Below are 21,886 nucleotides of genomic sequence, written 5' to 3' on the forward strand. Positions count from 1 at the left end.
TGTCATGTTCCATAACCTAAAAATTTGTCATTGTTATTCGTATCATATTTGTATCCTTCTTTATGATTTTCTGTTTATGAGCAGCTGCGCCCTGCTAGTGTATTTCTGCTATTGACTCATGTCCACTGTATGCCTTGTAGGGGGCACGGACCTCGTCAAGCCCATCGAGGGCTTTTTGTCCGTGCCCCTAAGCATCATAAGATGTTTGAATAAACTGATTTGATTTGATTTGAGATATAAAGTTTTTCACCACCACCACCACCTCGGCGTTTGCCAATGATACATGTGCCCAGAACGCAGGAAACTACTTAGCGAAATTGCTGGCCAAAACAAAATTGAAAATAAAATAGAAATAAAGGAAATAAAAGTAGTTATTTGCTTAAAGTTAGCACTATGCTAAAATTTGCTGAAATTGCTAAATTAAGTTATTGCTAGAATTAACTAGTGTACCTTAGTTTGCATGACGTTTGTTTCCTAAAGGCTTCACACCGCATTGCTAAGGCTAGAGCATTAAACAAGTTAGCTGGAAATATTTATCTGGATTGCATAAAAACTTTGTTCTTGAATTGTCCTTCAGCAAACGAAGAAACGGAAAACTGATAATTACAGCTTTAGCCCTTCACCTTTTCTTTCGACATGATCACGTTTCCGGAAGCATACTACTCCAAAGATTGCGGTTGCCTAAATCTCCATGTCTACGCTCACTTTGTTCTTAATAGGTGCGGTCACTGAGGCAATACTGTTGAACTAAAGTGAAAAGTGGCTGGAAAAAATCGCTCTACCAAAGCGTCTACTGCCAGACTACGGGATTTTGACAGCGGAAGGCCGCAAGCGTATGTGAAGTGTGCTGTATCACAAAAATATAAACGATGTTGATACATTCAATAAAACATTGATACAAATTCTAAAGACAATGTTGGCGGCATTTTATGTGGGCGATGCATTCAAAATTAGCGAGATCCTCAAATTCCTCCTTTGAGGGTCTGGCCCGGTCGTGTTAACTGTTAGCGTTTGCGAGATGCCTCGCTCTTCCTCGTCCACGTACAGCCGTGAGCAAAAGTGGCTACTACACTCAGCCGGTGGCGGAGCTCCGGAAAACTGCATTCTAACTTCATTTAGCAGCAGCTATCTAAAATTGAGGTAATAGAGGCGTTGCCTCATTTTATCCACATGCATGTGTTACTATCGCTATTCGTGATGCTGTCGCTAGATGGCGTTTCGATGCAGCTTTCCTGAGCACTGTTAGCGGCTGTGTTGTATACCATAATTGTCAAACAGCGCGAACAACGGTAGACAAGAACGAGAAAGACACGGGACGAGCGCTGTCCCGTGTCATTCAATAGAGGCACGCACACTCACGACTGTGCGTGCCTGTTTCTGGTGATTTAATTAATAATCTGTTAATTTGTGCCTCTATTGTCCCTCAGACGCACTGGCATACAGTCATAAGATCCCGTTATATGAAAGGCCATACGAGATAATATAAATACATGCTTAGCCAAGTCGTATATAGGAACGTGCTTGCGTTGACTAAGGGCAGTGCCTCAGGATTCAATGGCCCTGGAAGGCTGCATTCCGATCTCACCCTCTAATCTCAAACGTGAAGCGCGCGCCGACAGCTCGCGCAAAATTGCCAATGTCATGTGGTCTCGGGACATCGTACTCCTCAACGTCTGGTCAGCCTGCAACCTCCGACACTTCCTTCACATTTGTGGAATCGACCGTCTGAAGATGTATAGAAAGTCGTTCGCTAAATTAGACGCGCTGACTACCATCTAGCTACCGACGAAGAAAACGAGGGAACTAAAAGCGAGAGTTACTGGTTTGTCTTCAAGCGCTGGAACATTTTTTAAACCGAGAGCTTTACCAGCCGCATTGTGCGCCCTCTCAGGGGCGGTGTCTTGGCTGAAAGTGCGCATTTGCTAGCCATGTGCTGCTGCACTTACTGTACTTGTAGTACTTGCGAAGGGTTTGCTTATTGCGGGCATACCGCCCATGATCACTGGCACTCCACAAAAAGGGTACAAATTTTATTCGTACCTTTTAGAATATGGCGCTTGTGGGGTCCTTGTCCTAGTCTCCGGTTGCTTTTTTGTCCTTGTCGTTTAACAGGTTCTGTACCCCGCTTCTGTTAATGATGACCACGAAATAATCTTTTACTCGTTTTGAAATTTGTAGGCTGTTTTCCTATTCCGGAGGTCTGTTTGGAGCTTACCGCGCTCTTGCTCTTTGGGTCAGCTCGTGGTGAACATCCGCTTCTAAGCTGCATGTAGTTTCCTTCCGCACCTCAGTTCGTCGATCCTTCTATATGCGCTCTATTTTCTCGTTCGTGTGGCAGGCCAAGTCATGCCGTATCTATACGCTTCTACATTTCACTGTGACTCATAGCTGTCTCTTTAGAATACTTGTTAAAAGTGTGATGCGCAAAGGGCTGTGCAGTAGGTGAAAAAATATTTCCGCAATTCCCGCACTCAGTGTTTATGATGAAATATAGCGCAAAAATTACACGAATTACGAATGGAGTTCGTGTATGCTTTGCGCTATTTTTCATCATGAACGTTCACCAACTCGCCCAACGTTCTGCATTATTCAGTGTTTCACGGGTTTCTGTTTTCTGTTGAGGGCAAGGCGGCGTTTTATTTTTTGTTTTCTCATTTCAAAAACAGGACAGGCTGCTCCACCGCAGCAGAACAACAGCTACTGCTGCAATAGGAAGCTGCCCAGAAGCCAAGAATGAGCTGATCGTTCCGTTGCAGTCGGCCAGGAGCAAGACAGCTTCCTCGCCCTTCAATAACGCCGCCTTGGCCGACTTCAAGGGCAGCCCGCAGTTCGACGAGAATGCAGTCTCGTAGCATTCGATATTTGCTTGCGAAAGCCTGCAAAGAACAATAATAAAGGCGAAACAAAACTGGCTCAGCTAGCACTTGAGAGGCTCGAATGAGCTGCCGGGTCACAGTTAAGTTCACATGGTCATATTTCTAGCACTGACACACATTGGATGCATGACAATATATTGTAGCGATTTCGTCTGGCTGAGCCAAGTCTACGGTCAACGCACGGCCGTCGGGAAAAGAAAATAAGGTCAGCGGCTGGCGGTGGCACATGAAGCCGCGGCTGAGTGCTTTGTTTTAGCCTAAATTTGTGTCAGCTGTCTAGTCCTTCGCTGTTGAGGCCTTAGGTCTACATAAAGTGTGTAATACTTATAGCAATCAGACAAATCATTATCAATCATTTTAATTATAATTACCTTACAATTATAATTGCAACTATTTGCAATCATTATCATTATAATTATCAAAGACCACAGCGGTTTAGTGGGTACGGCTTTCGACAGCAGTTTACAAAGGCGTGAGATTGAACCGGTGCCACGGTGTCCACATTTTGATAAAGAGAAAAGCACTGTCTGCCGGTTCTCGGTATATTGTCACGACTGAAGTCAGAGGAAGCCGTGAAAGTACACGTAGCCGAGGACCCGAGAAATAAGGTCGGCTTGTCGTTCCGAACACAGAGTCACAGAGTCCAGCACCAGCGCGCCGCTCGTGCCAACCACCGCTTCGTCGTCGTCGGCCCCAAAAACGGCTGTCACGCGGCGCTAGGCACGTGGCAATATTCCCCCCCGTGAAAGAAAACATCGTCCCGATGACAAGGTTAGAGGAGAAAAAAAAGTTAGGCGTGAGGTGAACTGTACAATAACGCAAGGTTTCACTTGCAGGGAACGCTCAGTCACGCGAAAAGTACGGCTTTAAGCGCACCACATGCACAATTTCAGGCCGCTGGCGTCGAACACTGACGGTCACGGTTCCATCTGGAATGACGGTCACGCGGCGCTAGGCACGTGGCAATATGTTAAAGATGCAATGGAGGTGCAAAACAATTTCTAAACCATGCACGACGACGCTTTCAATTTGCTTTTCTGCAAAGGCTGTGATACCGTGGATGTTCTTATCAAGGAGTGCCGTCTCTTCGAGCAAGTAACGAGCGGGCGCGTTTTCCCACAGTTTCAACGAATTCCGAATTTGGTCGCCACATCTTCTTGTGTTATGTAGCAGCCACCAACTAGCGCACTATCCCCTTCGCCTCTTAATATCACCGACACCGTCACCCGTACCGAAATGGATGCCTGTACACCTGCACTACCTCAACCCACCGTCCCCGACCACCCCTTGCCTGATGTCAGGCCGTCGTGCGAGAGGAACTTGGAAACTTGGACCCCTCTCCAGCTGTCTGTTCCATCGGCAACCCCCATGTCCGGCCACCAGGCACGAATGTTTTGCGTCCCCGAGCTCTGTACGTTCGTCGCTATCGAAATCCAGAAAAATGGCGACCGCCTGATCGAACGGGGCGCGATAACGCTATCGCATTCCATTCTTAAAGGCGAAGCTTAAGCGTCCTCCAAATTTTTTAACTTGCTTCCCTATTTCAGCAGCCATCGTACCTCTGACACAAAAAGGACCACAGGAGCGAAATAGCGGTGCCGGAATGCCGGACTGGTCGTAATTTAATTATTTCAAACCAAATACTTGTTAAAACAAAACGTCCGCCCCAGGGCTTTGTTGCTATTACTATTACTGATATCAGTGCCTTCAAGACGACCATTGTTATTTTGTATAAAGCGTCGAATTCCTAGCAATATATAATATATTTCAGTGCCACTCGTGCCACACCTCAATGCCTCTCTGTAATGCGTTAACCGCAAGATGAAATAAACGAGTAATGTTTGTGCGCGCGCCTGCGTCTAACACTCTCATCTCCCCCTAACAGTATACGGACCACGAACGTCACAGCGGATAATGGAACGAAGACACGTCGTTTCTCTCGCATGCGGCATATCGAGGTGGCATGCCTGAAGAGAAGTATTTCGACTGATCAGCTGTCTTGCTACCTCTGAATTCAGGAGGATAGTAAGGCACCTGAGAAATCGCAGGCACTTACTTGCAGGTGGGATCTTTGGTGTTTTCCGGTGTGACGCCCGCCATTTGCTGGTCGTGGCATAGGACGAACTTCTCTCCGTCTTGACACCGTACTGCAGTGTAGTAATCTGGTAGGAAAACATGACGGGGGGAGAGGGGGGGGGGGGGGGGCTTATGGGTAAGTTTAGATGACCTGCGAGCACCCCACGAAATACAGGGCTATCTATTCACAGCGCGATAGGGCGTCAATCTGACGCAGCGAACAGCTGAATACAACGACAGTAAACATCGCAATGGCCTAACAATTAAAGACTGTAATTGAAGGCAATTGAAAATACGGGAGCCAAATTTGAGAGACCTTTTCGCATTGCCCTAGTGAAAAAAAAACCCTATTAGTCACAATAACCTCATACAAATTCTCATACTAAACTTATACTAAACACATACTAATCTCATACAAATCTCATATAGTCTCATACTAAACTCATTCATCATATGAGAAATATATGAGAATTAATGAGATTAGTATGAGTTTAGCATGCAGAAATCTGTATGAGGTTATTGTGACTCATATGGTGTTTTTCACTAGGGCATGAGCACGCAGTCTTTTCTGGAGGCAGCAGGTTGAGTTACGATATGAAGTTTCATGGCGCATAAGCGGCTATGGCTTTCATGCGTCTGGCGCAAGGTCAAACACGTGTTGTGTTAGATCACAGTGTTCTGATACCTACAGATGGCTTAAAGTAATGGCTTTCTTGCGAACAAAAAATGCGTGAAAAATGAACAAGACCTAATTCGCCTAAAGTGGCATTGGATAAAATGGGATTTGCTGATTGTAAAATAAAGTGAATTCATCGCAGAGGACACCGAATATCTGCTTTAATGAATTATTCTTGCGGCGGTAGGCATCAGTGAACGAAGCGCTCGCCACATGTCGAATGCCATAACGATAACGGCCAGACAGTAAACCTTTTATGACATAAATCTGATGATTTTGTTTTTGTTTACTTTTGAATATGTATGAGAAATAAATAAGAAGCAGCTCACTGCATGATCACCGATCGCTTCTGACTGGCCTAAAAGGTAATTTATACGACGGAGCCTATCTATGATTCTCCAGTTAAATGAGTAAGCTCGCAAAAGCGAACCACATACTGCCAATCCCTAGCGAAAAGCCCTTATGAGTCACAAAAACCTCATACAGATTTCTTATACTAATATCATACTAAGCTCATACAAGTATCATAAAATCTCATATAAATCTCATACATTGAACGATATTTATATGAGATGGCATGAGATTTGTATGAGTTTAGGATGAGTTTAATATGAGAAATCTACATGGGGCTATTGTGACCCATAGGGTTTTTCTCTAGGGATGCGTTACCAATAGGCATAACGACTGCGATCATTTTTTAAAGGGTTAGTTGGACAGGTGCCTTCACCTCTGGCAGCAGCTTCGTTGCAGAAGAGATCGCGCACGGCTTCGTAGCCTCTCTCTCGGCGAGTGAAGTTCCTCCTCACTTCCTCAGGGCACCCGGCTATCCTCTGGTGACACTCAACCTTGGCCTTGATTTCACTGAAAATGAACGAAATGAATAAAATAGTGTGCATTTGCTCTGCAATGAGACAAGTTCTGACCAGAATTCACACTTTCATTTTAATTCTGCTACTCCAAATATGTATATATTTATTAGGCTTGTAAATAAAGTATGTCAAAGATAACGGAAGCAAATCTTTAGAATATACTGCTATAATTTGGCTAATTCAAAGTTTTATTACAAGCAAAACTGTGTATATTACTACGAAGATGACGAAGCGGGCAGTGGCGCGGGGCGGAGCGCTCGTGCTAAGCCAGCTGGTCATTAAAGCACATTTCATCGTCATGTCATCACGTCGTTCTGTTTCTGTTGTGTGGCCGTGTTCCATCGCTTGTCATGCCACCACGTAACATTCGATGGAGGTGAGGTTCATCCCCATCCTCGCCTTGGACTGCAAACGCTAACCGTACGCCGGGGCCATCAGCCAAATGCCCATGGAGATCGCCGCACAGCTCCGCCCCAGCCCTTTCTGCACAGACCCGACCAGCCGCTCTCCACAGCCACAGCCCCAGCCCCGACCACAACACACGACGACCAGGAAGAGCCAAAAGGCGACCCGACCGACCCCATCATCAAACGACCTCATGACCACTCCAGCGACGACAGCACCCCCGCCTAAGCCGCGTCCGGCGTGTCCATGGGCCTTGGCCTTCTGCAAACGGTGAACATTTGACCTGATGCTCCGGGGGAAGCATTCATCCCATCTTCGCATTCATTGCGGTGGCAAGCATTTCATTTCCGAGTCTTCCGCCTGTGTTGATTTGTCACATCATTCATTGGATTACAAGCAATCGATCGGGACGATCGCTCGGTGGCCCCGGGTCATGCTACGAAAACGCAAAGCGGGCAGTGGCGCGGGGCGGAGTGCTTGCGCTAGGTCCGCTGGCCATTAAAGCATATTTCATCGTCATTTCATCACGTCGTTCTGTTTCTGTTGTGTCACCGTGTTCCATCGCTTGTCATGCCACCACGTAACAATATATTTCTCGACACCTTTCAGCATGATGCGTTCTAATGGGCCCTTAATCATAAAAAACTGAACGGCCTCATGAGACCACATAAATCTGGTTCAGTATTAGCAAATAGCTGTTAATATGAATTTTATTTTTAATAGCCTGCCACCAAGATTTGTCGAGCCTATGTTGCCGCAATGGGCCTAGCAGCTGCGGGCTGTCCAAAAGCAATAATAAATGGTGCCACAGGAGGAAAATAAAAGTTTTAGGGAGGGCACAAACGCATCAGGGGAACCAAATGCAAAGTGGGAGAGGGATGAATTTGTTGTGTGTTGTGAAAAAAGAGAGAAAAAAAAATCTCAGTGATTTCTGAGCGGACGAGATCACCAATGAAACACAATTTCTAAATCTCCACCCTATAGCCGCGAAACGTGTTGGCACAAGAGGCTGTTCATTATTTTCTCACGCTGCGCTTCCGTTTAGTTTATTTTTACTACTATTAGCCTTATTTCATATTTCAAGCAAAAAAGATTCGTTCCGCAATAAGCTACTCTTTTTAGTGACTTCATTACAACAATGTGGCTTTGACTGCACAAACGACTGTTGCACCCGAAACAGCTATGAAGTAAAAAGAAAAATTACAGAACAGATACGTGCTTACCTGCATCGTTTCGCGATATCTTCATTGGTCACTTCTCCTTCTCCAGCAGCATCCCCTTTAGGCCTCCACAACATGGTGAGGTAGTTCGCATAACACTTCCTCACATCTTCACGGTCGCACTCCTCTGGAGGAAGTCCTGCATTGAAAAGAAAAAAAGACAAGTAGCAAACGCCTTCACCAACCACAACACATATTTTGTGAACATAAAGGCCTCAGGAATTCCCACACCCCCCGTGCGAGGCGGTAGGATGCATATCCTCAGAGCGATATTAATTCAGCAGTGGTACCAAATAATGCGCAGGTTGTTTCGTACTTTGAGGGAAACAGGGAGCGCTTGGCCCCCAACTCTTTGCGAATCCCTTCCGCCGTAAGATGGCGAGAGTGGGCGGGGCATCAGGTGTAAGGGTGGAAAGAGTAGCCAGCTGTGCTTTTTCGCATGTGCCTTTCCCGCACGTTGCCTCCGACTTTCGACTAATTGCGGCGGCCAAGCGCTGTTTCAAACATATATGTTTGAAACAGCGTGTGCACTATTTCAAACAAATGTGAAGCAAGTGGAGGTGCGAGTGAGCTTTAGCGAGAAGTTAGCAGAGTGGTCATAAAACAAGCCTCGTGAGTTCGGTGCGAAACTACATAATTTTATCACAACGCTCTTTTCTGTTTTGTCCCCCCCCTCGCTCTGTGAAACAGCAGCGCTCTAAGCGTTAACGGAAGATTGCTTTAAATACCGCCTTTGATCCGTCAGGTAAAGTCAGCCGCAAATACTGAAACAATGCACTATTCAGATATTTAATGTTCTGTTCATTGTGCCAAGGACACTTTAGCAAAGAAGTAATTTAACTAAAAATATCTATGCTAATGCGTTTCCAGCTATGGTACTCGAGTAATTAGAGCATATCCCTCACTTGCGGCAGGACCCGTCGGAATGGTGCTATAGTTAGAGCGCTCGACCACTGTGCCCAGGGTGCCGGATCGAATCACGGCTCCGGCGACCGCTTTTCGATAGCGGCAAAAGGCAAGGCGCCCGTGTGCTGTGCTATGTCAGCGCACCTTAATGAACCCGAAGTGGTAGAAATATCCGGAGCCCTCCACTACGGCGTCTGGGATAGCCTGAGTCGCTTTGGAGCGTTAAACCTCATAAAACAAGCCAAACTATCACTTGCGAAGGAGGCACGGCTCGATCCCCAGTCTTGACGAGTGCCAGCCGTTGTTACATAGGGTGTTTCAGGGAAGACTTCAGGTAATTTAAGAAATAAATAATTGTTTAAATTTCGAAACTTAATATTTGCAGAAACAAACACTTTGCGGAAGAGGACACAATATACAGCAAAACTTTTATAATTATCGAGCTTCAACTAAGTTAAGTAAAACCAGGTAAATATTATCCCAAATTTGTGGTTAGTCCCAATGGAGTAAGAAGCCGGGAACAAGACTATGCCGTATCAGGTTTTGACGCAAAGAAGAACGCATTTTCGGACGCTTATTTCCTTGCGAAACGAAAGTGAGATCAAGACATGCGCTGGTAGCTCGGAACAGAATCCATGCGCGATGATGATGTAATGCAGTAGCAACGGCGCTAGATTCGAACTTCTAGTCTACTGTGTCATGTCACACGTTTTATTTTCCTCAGTCGCTCTTAAGGGTGATGATCAAACAGCTGAAAATGACTAGCATTTCCCTTGCACCTAGATACGAAGTAAAATAACGCGCATGAAGTGGCCCGATACGGCTTGCCGTTTGAACTGAGAGCCGTAGACACTGCTGACGTCATTACTGGATGTGCTTCTGAACCAAGCTTTCTGCACATGTATCGCGCTGGCTTTGGGTTACATACGGAAAGAAGCTGCGGATTTTCTCGCATTGCAGGGTTTTAGAATCTTAACTTTTCATGACTTAAAAAAACACATATGACGTCGTTTTGTTCACGGCTTCTAACTCCCTATTGGGGATAGCCACACAACTACAATAATTACAAATGTATACGGCGAGTTTAGCTATGTACGTGAATATATAGAGGAGTTTCGGCGCATATTTGGTCCTCTGTGGCAGAGTTACTTCCTGTATCTTTTGTTTGCGTTTCGAACTCGCTAAGCTTTCAAATCACTTGAAGGCTCCCTTGAAACCCCTACTATTGGGAATCATGTAGCGAAAGCTTTCTTTTAAAGTATTTACTCCACAAAATCGAGCGTCGAGTCTGGTGCAACCGCGTAAACCCCGTAAGAAAATCGGTGGGCACATGGGAAAATAGGGATTGCGAAACTTACACATCACGAAAGTGAGGCGGATTCACACTTTACTCAGCCACCACTAGTGATTTCTACCACAGTCCTTCTGTCTTACCAAAACGAGGAAGTGGTACTTTAAAACTCGACTGTTCATATAGCGTCTACTTCGCGGTGATTGCCATTCGGCCGCAGTGCCTATGGCCCTATGTCCGTACTATAAGTGGCGTCTGTCAAGATTTATTTGTTTGTATGTGTTCTAGGCATAGTGAGCTGATCACCTGTAAGCTGAAAGCGGCGAAACAGTGCGCTGACCAGCAAGTTTTAAAGCAGACTGACCGACGAATTTCACTCCATATATAGGCCCTAAAGAAAGGCCAGCAGATGGCCTTGCATATTCTCTAATCACAGACCAAATGCAGTACTGCGTTTTTATCAATACCACCTCCGTAATGACTCCAGTTACGGCAGCTCTTTTGAAAATTAATTTGTCGCACTATGATCAATCTTTCAAAGATATTTTGGGACGGTTGTTCACTGAAGCTTCATGAGTGAACGAAAGTGATAAAAAGTGAAGCGTGATTGAAATATTACTGTCGCTGTTTGGCCTGGCAGAGTACCAAATATTAGCACTTTTTTTGTTGCGTTACTTTCCCACTGTAGCTTATCACGCATTTTCGGGAGTGAAAGAATGGCTACCTATAGCGGCTGTGCGCAGTTTCGGCGTCATTGTAAGCAGGAATTCGTTTATTTTTCATGCTCGTTTGCACGAGCGGATATAAATGCGTGCGGGAATTTCGCAAGCCCCCGAATGACCTTTGCCATAACCCGGCCGCCGCCTTTTCTCCACAAGAGTGCCGGGCAAGGAAGTCAGCTCCTAGGCGGTAGGGTTACTTATTCGCTCAATGATCCTGATGCCACCTAGAAGTCCTAATGTCGCTTATACCAGTCACATACCAATAGCCTTGAGGGTGCTAATAAATGAAGTTATATAAATCACGAGAGAAATGTGACATCGCGTCAGCCCTGATCAGTTTTGCTGCTTGAATGCTGATATAAACAGCGAGAATCTTTAGACTCTTATTATTTCTGCCCAACTCGGCTAGTCTCCATTTTTGTTACCACATGGTCAGGCTGTCCGACCGTAATTTAAAAACTATTGTAGAGCACCCGATCTCTGTATAGGAAGACGCGGCGCCCAGTAAGAGACTATTTAGGCTGTCGGCTTGTGCGGTCGTGATTACTTATTTGTGACCACTTATGTTAGGTAGCATAGCAAATAGTAGAACATAAAGGCGTGGTTTTATTTAAGTAATTAAGTATTCCTTATGGTGGTCGAGAAGGCTCATGGCATCAGCGACTTTATTGCCGAGTGTGAAGGTTATTAAGGCGAAATCATTTCTTCCTTTATGCGCGTCTCGTACAGAAAGTATGATAAGAAAGCGTCCTTTCTGTGTGAAAAAAAAAAATTGTCCCCTCCAACAGGAATAGAACCACTATCCCCCTGATTGCCAGCCGAAAGCGTAAATCACTACTCTGGGCAGGGATTCTTTTTTTTTTATTATTATTAAGCTCTACACCGGGTTGGTGGAAAACCGATCCTAATTCTTATTGTCTACCGAGCCTGCCGTCTCCATCACAACGTTGGGAGCACCGTAGTGCCTCGGCGGAGGATCTGCCATAACGCGGTAGAAAGCGGACGCGTGATGTGTGATAATTCGAGGCTAATTAATACGAGGGTAATCCCAAAACTAAGATCTCCAAAGTGCTGCGGCCGCGGGGAAACTATTTGTGTGGCTGCTCGCCATACTGCTGTGTTCATTGTTCCCGTCTTCCTAGCAAGCCATACTCAGTGTGAGGAGGACTGCCAATCTTGGCATGGCAGCCATTTGAAATAGAGCTCCCGTTTGTCGCTACCGCCAGGTGCGAAGTTAGCGCAATCATTCCATTTTTGAACACAAAAGGCGTTCAACCAATCGAAATTCACTAGTTGACGAAAATGTATGGAGAATTGTGCATGGTTATTAAAAACGTCCGCGAGTGGTGTAGGGAGTTCGCAACTGGTCGCACTGAAATTCACGACCAACAAGGAAGAGGAACACCGTCAATTTCTGATGAGACAGTAGCGAAAGTCGAAGAAATGGTGCTGCAGCATCAGAAGATCACACTCAACAAAATCTCCATATTGATTCCTGGCGTTCCTAGAAGCACTATATTATACTCATATGATTTTGACAGCAAAGTTGAAATACAGGAAGGTGTGCGCAAGATCCGTTCCTCGAAGGCTCACAGACGACTATCAAGGGCTACGCGTTGACTCCTCCCGTGAATTTCTTCGGCGTTATGAAGATGAAGAGGACACCTTTTTCGATTCCATTGTTACGGACGACGACACCTGGGCATTCCACTTCACACCTGAGACCAAGAATAACGTGAGTGGCGGCATTCCTCTTCACTAAAGCAGCGAAAATTCAAGAGAATAATGTCGGTCGGCAATTCATGGCAACAGGGTTTTAGGAAGCACGGCGGGGAGCTGGTACGACATGGGCATACAAAAACTGCCCCAGCGTCTGCAAAAATGCATAGACCGCAACGGCGTTTATGTGGGTAAGTAGAAGAATGGTCAACCTTTTGGGTAGTTTGTAAATTGCTTAAAATAAACATTTCTTTCGATTTATAAAAAAACAAAAACAAATCTGAGACCTTAATTTTGGGATGACCCTCGTAAATACTGTCAAAGTGTGTCTGCAATAAACAGTTTTCTAAAATAAACCGACACTGGAACTCGCTCCAAAGACTTTGGACTTGTTGCACTTATGGGGTCTTAAGTGCATCTTAGCTGTTTTTACCAAAATTGGGTCTATTAAACGATGCTGTTTCCCCTATACAACCAAAAAGGCTCTCTTCCTCACATTGAACAGGCGGTTATATTTGTAACTCCAAGCTCGCAATAAAATAAAGCTATGGACACGCTTTTTTGTGGATAAGCGACAGAGAGTTTCTAAAGAAGAGCGTTCTCTAACCTAGGCGTTGGCCTTAGAGGCTTTACCTAGCTCCGCGTAAATGTGCAGCCATTTACTTCCAACTGGTAGTTTCGTGAGGTTTGTCACTTAGTTTACAAATTATCTGTAGAATTGGTTTAATTCTTGCCATCCACACAAGCTCCCAAATGTAGCAGATCGATTTAAAGCGACCAAACTGCACATTTCATTTCAAAGCTTGCGAAAGCAATTTGATACAGGTGATGGTAAATTGCTCTTTTTTTGCAAGGTTATTCAAGTTTTTATTCACAAAACACGCAACGACTTTTCTTGAGCACAACGTTTTACTCCTAGAGGTTCTAAAGCAAAGCCTGGCGGGCAGGTCTCCTCCCCATATACCGGATAATATCAAATGGAAGAAACAGTTAGTACAATGCCTAAAATATTAAATTAGAAATTAAAAGCAAATAGCGAAAAGCAGTTAAGGAAAACCACCGTAATTAGTTCGTAATGTATCGGCCAATGTACTTAAGAGATGTTGTTTAATGGGAGACTGAAATGAAAGTCAAGGACAAGATGGTTCAGATTGAAAGGTAAGTTTTCCATAGTGATATGCCAGTAAATTTAGTAGTAAAAATGCCATAGTTAATTTTAACCTTAGGAAGAAAATTATTGCGGTCATAAAATCTACTGTTATTTGTAATATTTTTATAAATAATTAAACCTGTTTCAACCGTTAACAGGTACATGACGACCGACAGCTTGAAAAAGAAACGTTAGCGGAAAAACCTAATATTTAGCTGAAGGCAAAGTGGGAAAGAGAAATAATAATGGGCTAAATAAATTTCAATGAGCTGACTTCAAGTACTTGAAGGTGCTGATTGTGGTATAAATGTTTAAATATTTAGTACCCCAGCAATAAAAGCGCATAAGAATAACGTGGCTGCTCTGTATGAAGGAGGACCGGGGCAATAATTGTAGGGGGGCCTGAGTTCGCAAGCTGAGCCATACTTTCAATAGACAACTTGTCTGGCCCCAGGCGGAGGATCACTCCAGTAATTGAATTTAGAAGGGGAGGGGGGAGAGGTATAAATTTTTAACGGAAATTACTAGCATGAATGGTAGAGGTGTAGCAGCAATTGTATTTATTTTTTAATTCTAACGTTGACGCGTCCCACAGAAATACCAAAGTTTATGACTACAACACCGTGAGGAAAGTTGTATTTACGAATAGAAAAAAAGAAAAGAAATACATAAAAATGTGGTGAGAAAATAAGCGGCAATCGAGGCTTGGTTTAGTTTGTAGAGTTTAACGTCCCAAAGCGACTCAAGCTAGAGAGACGCCATAGTGGAAGACTCCGGAAATTTTGACCACCTGGGATTCTTTAACGTGCACTGAGATCGCACAGGCCACGGGTACCTAGCTTTTCGCCTACATCGAAAAGCGGTCGCGAGGGCGGGATTCAATCCAGCGTCCTTGGATTGGATGTATTCACCTTCCCCCTCCTTCCAACCTCACGCACATCGTTAGTGGGCCTGTAGGGAATTCACTAGTTTCTGCGTTGCCTACAGGTCGTACAACACCCAACGAATCACATGGGTGGCGCCTGCCTGCCTGCACTGACCCGAATCTGTCCTTCAAGTTACACCTTCTTATTTACTACCACTCGCCACCTCGCTTCCAGACACCCTAGCAGTACCATCTACAATCCTTGCAACGAATGCAATAATGGGGACACTCGGGGCACTTGTGCATGGGTGCATTAGGCTTCGGCTTTGTTTATTTATTTACAATACCCTCAGGGTATTTATTTACAATAGCCTCTATAGAGGGGAGGGCCGGATACAGGATATATATAAAGACAGGAGATTAACACAAGAAATGTACAAATTTATGAAAAGCAAAAGTTCGTTATAGAGGTTAGCACCTAAAAGAACAACAAGGTACATGGGCAATTTTTAAAGATGGCATAGGTGTAAAAATCAGAAATATAAAAATATAATGAGCAAGACAGTGTACAATGAAGCTAAACGAACAACCATACAAGAAGTTTTAATACTATGCAAGAAAGAAGGTTTGCAAAGCGAATTTAAAGTTATTTCTTAAGTTGTACTTGTTAGGAATAGAAACAGGTACCTAATTCCAATCATTACAGGTCCGAGGAAAAAACTAGTTAGAATAGGCAGCAGTGTTTGAGTGCGGAATGTTTACCGTTTGACGGTGGGTGCTGCGAAATGGAATGTAAGATAATTGTTGAACCCATAAGGAGTGCAATTTTGAGTTATGGTAGTATATTGTATGAAAACGTGATAGGCGGGATAGTTTTCTTCGAGTCGATAACAGCGGGAGATGTGTGTATGCTTTCTTATTAATAACAGTGGCTGTCCTTTAATAGTTGCTTAAGATGAGTCTTTAAGCGTTAAACGCTGCATCGTTGAGGGTACGTCAGGATTACAACGCTGTCAGTCACCATACTATCCTAGCTGTTTATGTCCCGCATGATTTACTCGCTTTATGTTGATAATCTGCAGATTGCATGTACGTCCTCTAACATAACCACGTGTGAACGGCAAGTACAACTAACCATAAATAGACTAGCCACATGGGCAGATAAAAATGGGTTCTGATTCTCTCCACAGAAATTATTAGCTGTTCTGTCCACCCTGAAACGAGGCTTGCATACTGCCCCAGCCCTATACTGAAAGAAAACCGTACAACCGTTAAAAATAAACATACATTTCTGGGAATTACCTTTGATAAAAAGTTCACATTTTTACCCCATATAAATGCCCTTAAAAAGATAGCTTCTCAATAACAATTATCGAGAAAACACTGGGGGTCCGACAGGACATGCCTTCTACATATTTATCGGTCTATAATACACTTTACCGTAGATTATGGAAGCATTGTGTATGGTTCAGCGAGACCATCGTATCTCAAACGCTAGGATCTAGTACACAACGTGGCATTGCGCCTCTCAACTGGCACATATAGGACATCTCCAATAAAAAGCCTTTATTTTTAAACAAATTAACCACCCCTTAAAGACAAGAGAACAATGCGCACATGTGCATATGTACTGAAAATAAGATCCTTACCGAAATACCTATGTCACCCGATAGTCACAAGCTGCCCATCTAGAACTCTAACAACCAATCCCGAGCAATCAAACCACTAATCCTCCGTTTTGAACAGGCATGCCAGGAATTAAACATACTGGATTCACTTCGAAATATTGCCCGGAAAACAAGCCCGCTGCCACCCTGCTACCATTTTCTCTCTGTGTGCGATTTCACATTAACCCACTTTCAAAAGCAACAAACACCGCACGAACACATAGTACGAGAGTTTTTGGCACTGAGTGAAAAGTACAAAGATTGTACAGAATTCTATACAGATGGTTCTAAGACAGCCCATTACACTGGAAGCGCTGTAATACAAGGTAAATGGGAGAAAGTAGTACGGTTGCTTGAATGTTCACCAGTTTTAACAGCTGAGTGTCATGCCATTTCTGTGGCTGTAGAAGAAATATTACAGAAAAGTATTGGAAACAGCATCATTTATACAGATTCTCTGAGCGTAATCCCAGCACTGCATCACAGAAATGCTACAGAACTAATAATCGGAGGCATAATACATAACGAAATAGCTGCGGAAGCACAGGGGCAGTCAATAAAGTTTTGCTAGTTACCAAGCCATGTTGGAATCGGCGGCAACAAGAGAGCTGGCACATGTGCCGCAACAGCCTGTAATGATGAAGTACAACTAGTCAGCATGCCACATAGAGATGTTATTAAGCTCATAAAGGGAAGACTGATATTAAAATGGCAGGTTTTATGGAATAATAAATTAAAAAATAAATTACACTTTGTTAAACCAGTCATTGAAGAATGGACATCGTGCAGTTGCCAAAAACGTTTTGTTGAAGCTATTTGATGTCGGCTTCGCATCGGGCATACGCACCTTACACATGACTTCGTTCTTAAAAACGAAGACAAACCTTTATGTGAAGGGTGTGGAGGTGAACTAACGACAAATCCCATTCTACTCTCATGCACTAAACTGGAGAAATTTAGACAGAAATATATTGCACCGTTTTACACTGAACAGATCCCTTTTCATCCCAGACTGCTTTTGGGAGAAGATGCCATTGTTGCAATTTCTCACATTTTCGGGTTTCCTAAGAGAAGCAATGATCCTTAACAAGCTTTAACAATTTAAAAATGAATTAATAACATCCGAAAAGTAAAGACAAACAACCTTGTTATTGGCGCATGATAGCCTTAGTCGCTTATGTGCCAAAAACCTCAACACACCAACACCAACAATAACAGGTTGCTGGCGACCTCGGTGAATCTTGCGCTACAGATTTGCGAAGGCAATATGTGATCCGGTGGCCCCTGGGTCACAATATATCTGTAAACCAGTTACGCCCGCAGTAACGCCTCTCAAGAAAAGAACGCGAGCTTAGGGCTGCGCTCTAGAAAGGAGTTTCAGTGTCAAGGCTGTTCGAGAGAACACGAAAAAGATAAACTGAACAGCGGTACCTTGAGAAAGCGTAAGCTCCGTAACTGTCGCTAGAAATCCGACGAGTAGAACAAGCTTGTCCGAGTGAAAAAGAACCCCCATGCTGCAGAGAAGCCGTGACGACTGCTTCTGTCGCCGTCGCTGAACCCGACCCTGTATCCGCCCCAGCCGCACTACATCCCTTTTGGAAAATGGCGGTTGACGTAGGCATGATAAATGTGAGTCAAGTGCGGCGATAACACTTGGGTGTGTACTGCGACGCAGTTTCTGCGATAGCGGTCACACGGATATCGCGGAGCATCGGGCCGTTGGGGTAATATCACACCTTTATTGTTTTTCTCAACCCACAACCGTGCATGAGTGGGTGTTGCTGATCGCTCAAAAGGTCAAGGGTTTGTGTGCCTCTGCCCCAGGTCAAATTTCAGAGGCGGCGCATTTGAAATGTATCTGTTTTCTCTGCCTGCCGTGTCGATGGCAGTTAAGCTTTTCTCATGGGGCCAAAATTATCAGCAGTTCAGCGTTCCGCACAATGCACGTACACCTTCGGGCCTTAAACCCTAAATCATCACTAACGCTTATTCGAAAAAAGCTTTCAGTGCAGCTAGCGAAATGCTAGGACACACATTACAGCACTTTGATTACAGTGAACTCCCCAATCGTGAGGCAAGCGGGTAAAGAGTGATCACGGGTCATAAATTGATTAGAAGGACCTGGGCTAGTTTTACTTCCGCCTGTTAGCCATTGCGAACTAAAAGTTATTGGGTACCGATTCAGTTCAGGTGCAGCAATTAGCGAAGTTGTGATGAGTAAGCATTGAACAATGAGTCCTAAACGCATTCATGCGTGCAGTGCATCCGGATACCGGAAGAGTAACCAAATTCCTTGTGTTTTCAAATACATGAGCACTGGATAGTTTGTCATGGGTTTTATCCCTCCAACGCATCCCAAGCTAGGGCGGTTCCCTAGCGAATGGCCTTGGGTGATTTCGAACACCTACGGTTCACTACCATGCAAAGGCCCAGCAGAGCACGTAGTGGCCTGGCGTTTTGCATCCTCTATCGCGGCTATTGACGCCGTAGGCGAGTGTCTCAGTTAACTAATGAGGAAAGGCGGCGAAAAATGTTCTTTGATTTCTGTACTTTAATGAAATAAATCGGTCCTGAAACCTCTTGATCGGGCACTTGTAGGGCCGTTATGCAAGCGCACGTGTTTTGCGCGATATGGGTGCGCGTTAATAAACCCAAGGTGGTCAAAATTCTCGGAGCCTTCCCTGCGGCATGCTCGTAGCCGACATCTCTTCGGGATGTTAAAACACTGCATAGAAAAAATAATTTGCTGGCTTACACTGTGCAGCTGATCGATAGTGTGTGCAATTTTACTTGACTGAATGCAGCTTCCGACTGTGGCACACAGGAAAACCTTTTGCCTCACAGATGTTGGTCCCTGTAAGCCACACGCAGCGCAAGCAACCGCTCACTATTTTACTAAGCGGAGTTTGTATACACTTGGGTGCAAAGCAGCGATGACATTGAACGACGTCTGCAGAGCCCAAAAGTTGATCTAACAGCGCACCTTCCCGTGGCGATTCACGCCATTTTAGCGCAAATTTGCACGTCAAAAGAAGGATATATGTGGCATATGTGCCGCTCGCGCTGCGTTGAGAACATACACCTGAATCAGGTAAACGATTAGTAACAGCAGCATGGCGGTGGAGGCATAGATGTTTTATTTCTACTAGCGAGTTTAATGTACACGAATCCAACGCTATCGAGACCTCGTTTAACAGAGCACGCACCAGCTCTAGCGTGTGATGACGGCAGCCGGAAGCTGCGGGTCCTTTATTGGCAGACCAGAGCACATTTTCGCATTTCGTCTATTCTGATACGCTATATTAGATTACATATTACATTACATCCCGCGTAACGCGAAGTGGTCCCCACGTTACTTAAGCAATCTCATTTGGCCCCTCTTATGCTTTTTGCGACCTTAAACATTGAAAACATTGCTCAATAGCTTTCGTGATATACACGGAGGTCTAGCTTTAATGTAATTCCGAGGCATGTAGTGCGGCTCTTGCAGCATCAGTCCCCAACTTCCGGAACACTGAAGACGGGAATCATACCCTGACCCAAGAGATATAAAACGCGTACGATACATGCAACTAGCCACATATAGCCTCAACTAGCCATTTGGTCTCTGAACAAATTCTGAATATATTTTCTAATTACTGCGTTATCAATTTTGATCAAGACCGAAATTGCAGTTTGACTACTGGCCCGAACAGCGACCCACCGACCTTGATCGCTCGCCACCAGCAGTGTGCAGCTGAGCAGGAAAAGCGCATAGTAGGCTGTAATGGGAAGCCGTTTGGCAGATTGTCGGTCCATGGCTACCAGTCTCCGTTTCAGCCACGCCGCCAAGTTCCTGTGGGTATTAAGTGAAGGAAGAGGAAAATAAATAACAGGGAACATTGGAGAAACTCTTGCCTCAGTACGTTGACTGCTTATCGTTTCAAAGTTCAGGCCTTTTCATTACATCCTCAGCGGCCTTTTATATGAATGTACAGGAAAAGCAACCGCAAGTAATCAACTTTAAGCACCCGTCCACTTTTCTAGATCTCTAGGGTGACGTGTATTCATTCTTCGAAATTGTATCTATCTGCCTCTGGCCTTAAAAAGGAGCGTATTTAACTTTCTGGACTATTTTTTTCGTGATTTCGGCGAACAGACGGCTGACTAACCATTAGCGGAAGCCCCGCACAACTTTGATTAACTGTCTTCGTGAAGGACAGCTCCAGTAAGCCCCCCCCCCCCCCCCCCCCCCCTGTTCCCAGAACATTTCTCGCTTCAGGGAACGCAGGGGCAGCCACGGTCACTCGTCCCATAAAATCCTGCAGTTCCTTGTCGCCATGGTTACAAAAGGGCACCAGGGCAGGGTACGTGGGACCTTAGAGGCACGGCACATCTTAAGCAACCAGACCACGTTTCGATGGAGCCGAAGTGAAAAACACGCCCGTGTGCCACGCGGTCCTAGAGTACGTTGAAGAACCTGATTGAATCTTATCCAGTTGGCCCTACTACTGCACCTATTTCTCTTTCCTTTCATATTACACCCTTTGTTATCCCTTTCCCCGCGGGGCGATGCAGGTGTCCATTAAGACTGTTAAAAACTACTCCTTTCCATCTAATGCTCCGAACTAATAGATGTATTTGCTTACAAACTCCGAAATGATTCTTACCGAGATTCACGGAACAAGAGAGTTTTATCTAGCGCCTGAAAAAAAATATTCATGGGGACTTCATTTATTCCAGCCCTCCTAGAAGCATCTTGCAGAAAAGCAAATAACGCAATCAAACACGTTCCCCGTTGGCGACTTACCTCAAGCTCGGGGTTCAGCTGCAGGTATGAAGCCTTCCCAGCAGCTTAGAGCTCCTTCGGAACCTTCCAAGAGATGTGACAATAAGTAGTAAGATGAGCACTGCACTAAAGGCAGACTGCGCGACGCGCAGATCAGAGCGGCAGTGCCTCGCTCACGTGGAACACGGAGGGCGTGGTTCTCGCAGTTAGCGGAGCGCACAAGGTTACGCACTCGTACGGCGTCGGCAGTAAAAGCACGCGGCTGGTATCGATCCCCGCTGCCGGCTGGCAGCGCTGCTACGACGAGTCCGTCCTTGCGCAACTGGTGCTGCTCGTAGCGCGTGTTTGCTTTACGCGTGCGTGCGAGTCAACTGCTGACTGGGGTTCTTCCCACCACGGGACCACGGGACCTTCGGAGTCGCTGCGAACGAAGAGAGAACGGCATCGTTTATTTATAGCAGGCTACCTGCTAACGCCTTTTCGCTCTATCCGAACAGGCTTTGGAACTCCGGCTCATGAAAAGAGTGTGGAAAGCCTCACTTCTGTGGAATATACACATCCCTACGTGCATTAGAAAGCCCACGTTGTCTTGGTCGCCACCTGTCAGGTTACGTGCACAACGATATAAGGCAGTCTTACTGTAGTACGGAATGAGTGGCCATGCATCGTGCGCCGG

The 21,886-nt window shown here is 45.0% G+C and overlaps 1 protein-coding gene across 2 annotated transcripts; it reads right to left on the minus strand.

Annotated features, from left to right (window-relative positions):
- Nucleotides 1-2,604: 2,604 nt before the first annotated feature.
- Nucleotides 2,605-21,582, minus strand: LOC146178635 (uncharacterized). Of its 2 annotated transcripts, XM_084578432.1 has the most exons (7): nucleotides 21,388-21,582; nucleotides 21,232-21,294; nucleotides 20,150-20,277; nucleotides 8,126-8,261; nucleotides 6,356-6,489; nucleotides 4,933-5,038; nucleotides 2,605-2,876 (listed from the first exon to the last, which is right to left on the minus strand). In XM_084578432.1, exons 3-7 carry the CDS (start codon nucleotides 20,238-20,240, stop codon nucleotides 2,657-2,659), a joined length of 687 nt encoding a protein of 228 aa, XP_084434558.1. In that variant the 5' UTR covers nucleotides 20,241-20,277; nucleotides 21,232-21,294; nucleotides 21,388-21,582; the 3' UTR covers nucleotides 2,605-2,656. The 2 variants fall into 2 exon arrangements, with proteins under 2 accessions (XP_084434558.1, XP_084434560.1); XM_084578434.1 differs by lacking the exons at nucleotides 20,150-20,277; nucleotides 21,232-21,294; nucleotides 21,388-21,582 and adding an exon at nucleotides 17,874-18,029.
- Between the last annotated feature and the right edge of the window lie 304 nt (nucleotides 21,583-21,886).

The sequence above is a fragment of the Amblyomma maculatum genome, chromosome 9, assembly GCF_055883805.1.
Source record: "Amblyomma maculatum isolate TAMU_Amacu chromosome 9, ASM5588380v1, whole genome shotgun sequence".
Lineage (NCBI taxonomy): Eukaryota > Metazoa > Arthropoda > Arachnida > Ixodida > Ixodidae > Amblyomma > Amblyomma maculatum.

Excerpts from the sequence above, each read along its gene's own strand:
- LOC146178635 (XM_084578432.1), bottom strand. The coding sequence starts at position 20,240 with ATGGACCGACAATCTGCCAAACGGCTTCCCATTACAGCCTACTATGCG. Across the intron at positions 8,262-20,149 it reads GCTGGTGGCGAGCGATCAAG|GACTTCCTCCAGAGGAGTGC; the intron begins GTCGGTGGGTCG and ends TTTTCAATGCAG. Across the intron at positions 6,490-8,125 it reads GATATCGCGAAACGATGCAG|TGAAATCAAGGCCAAGGTTG; the intron begins GTAAGCACGTAT and ends GTTCATTTTCAG.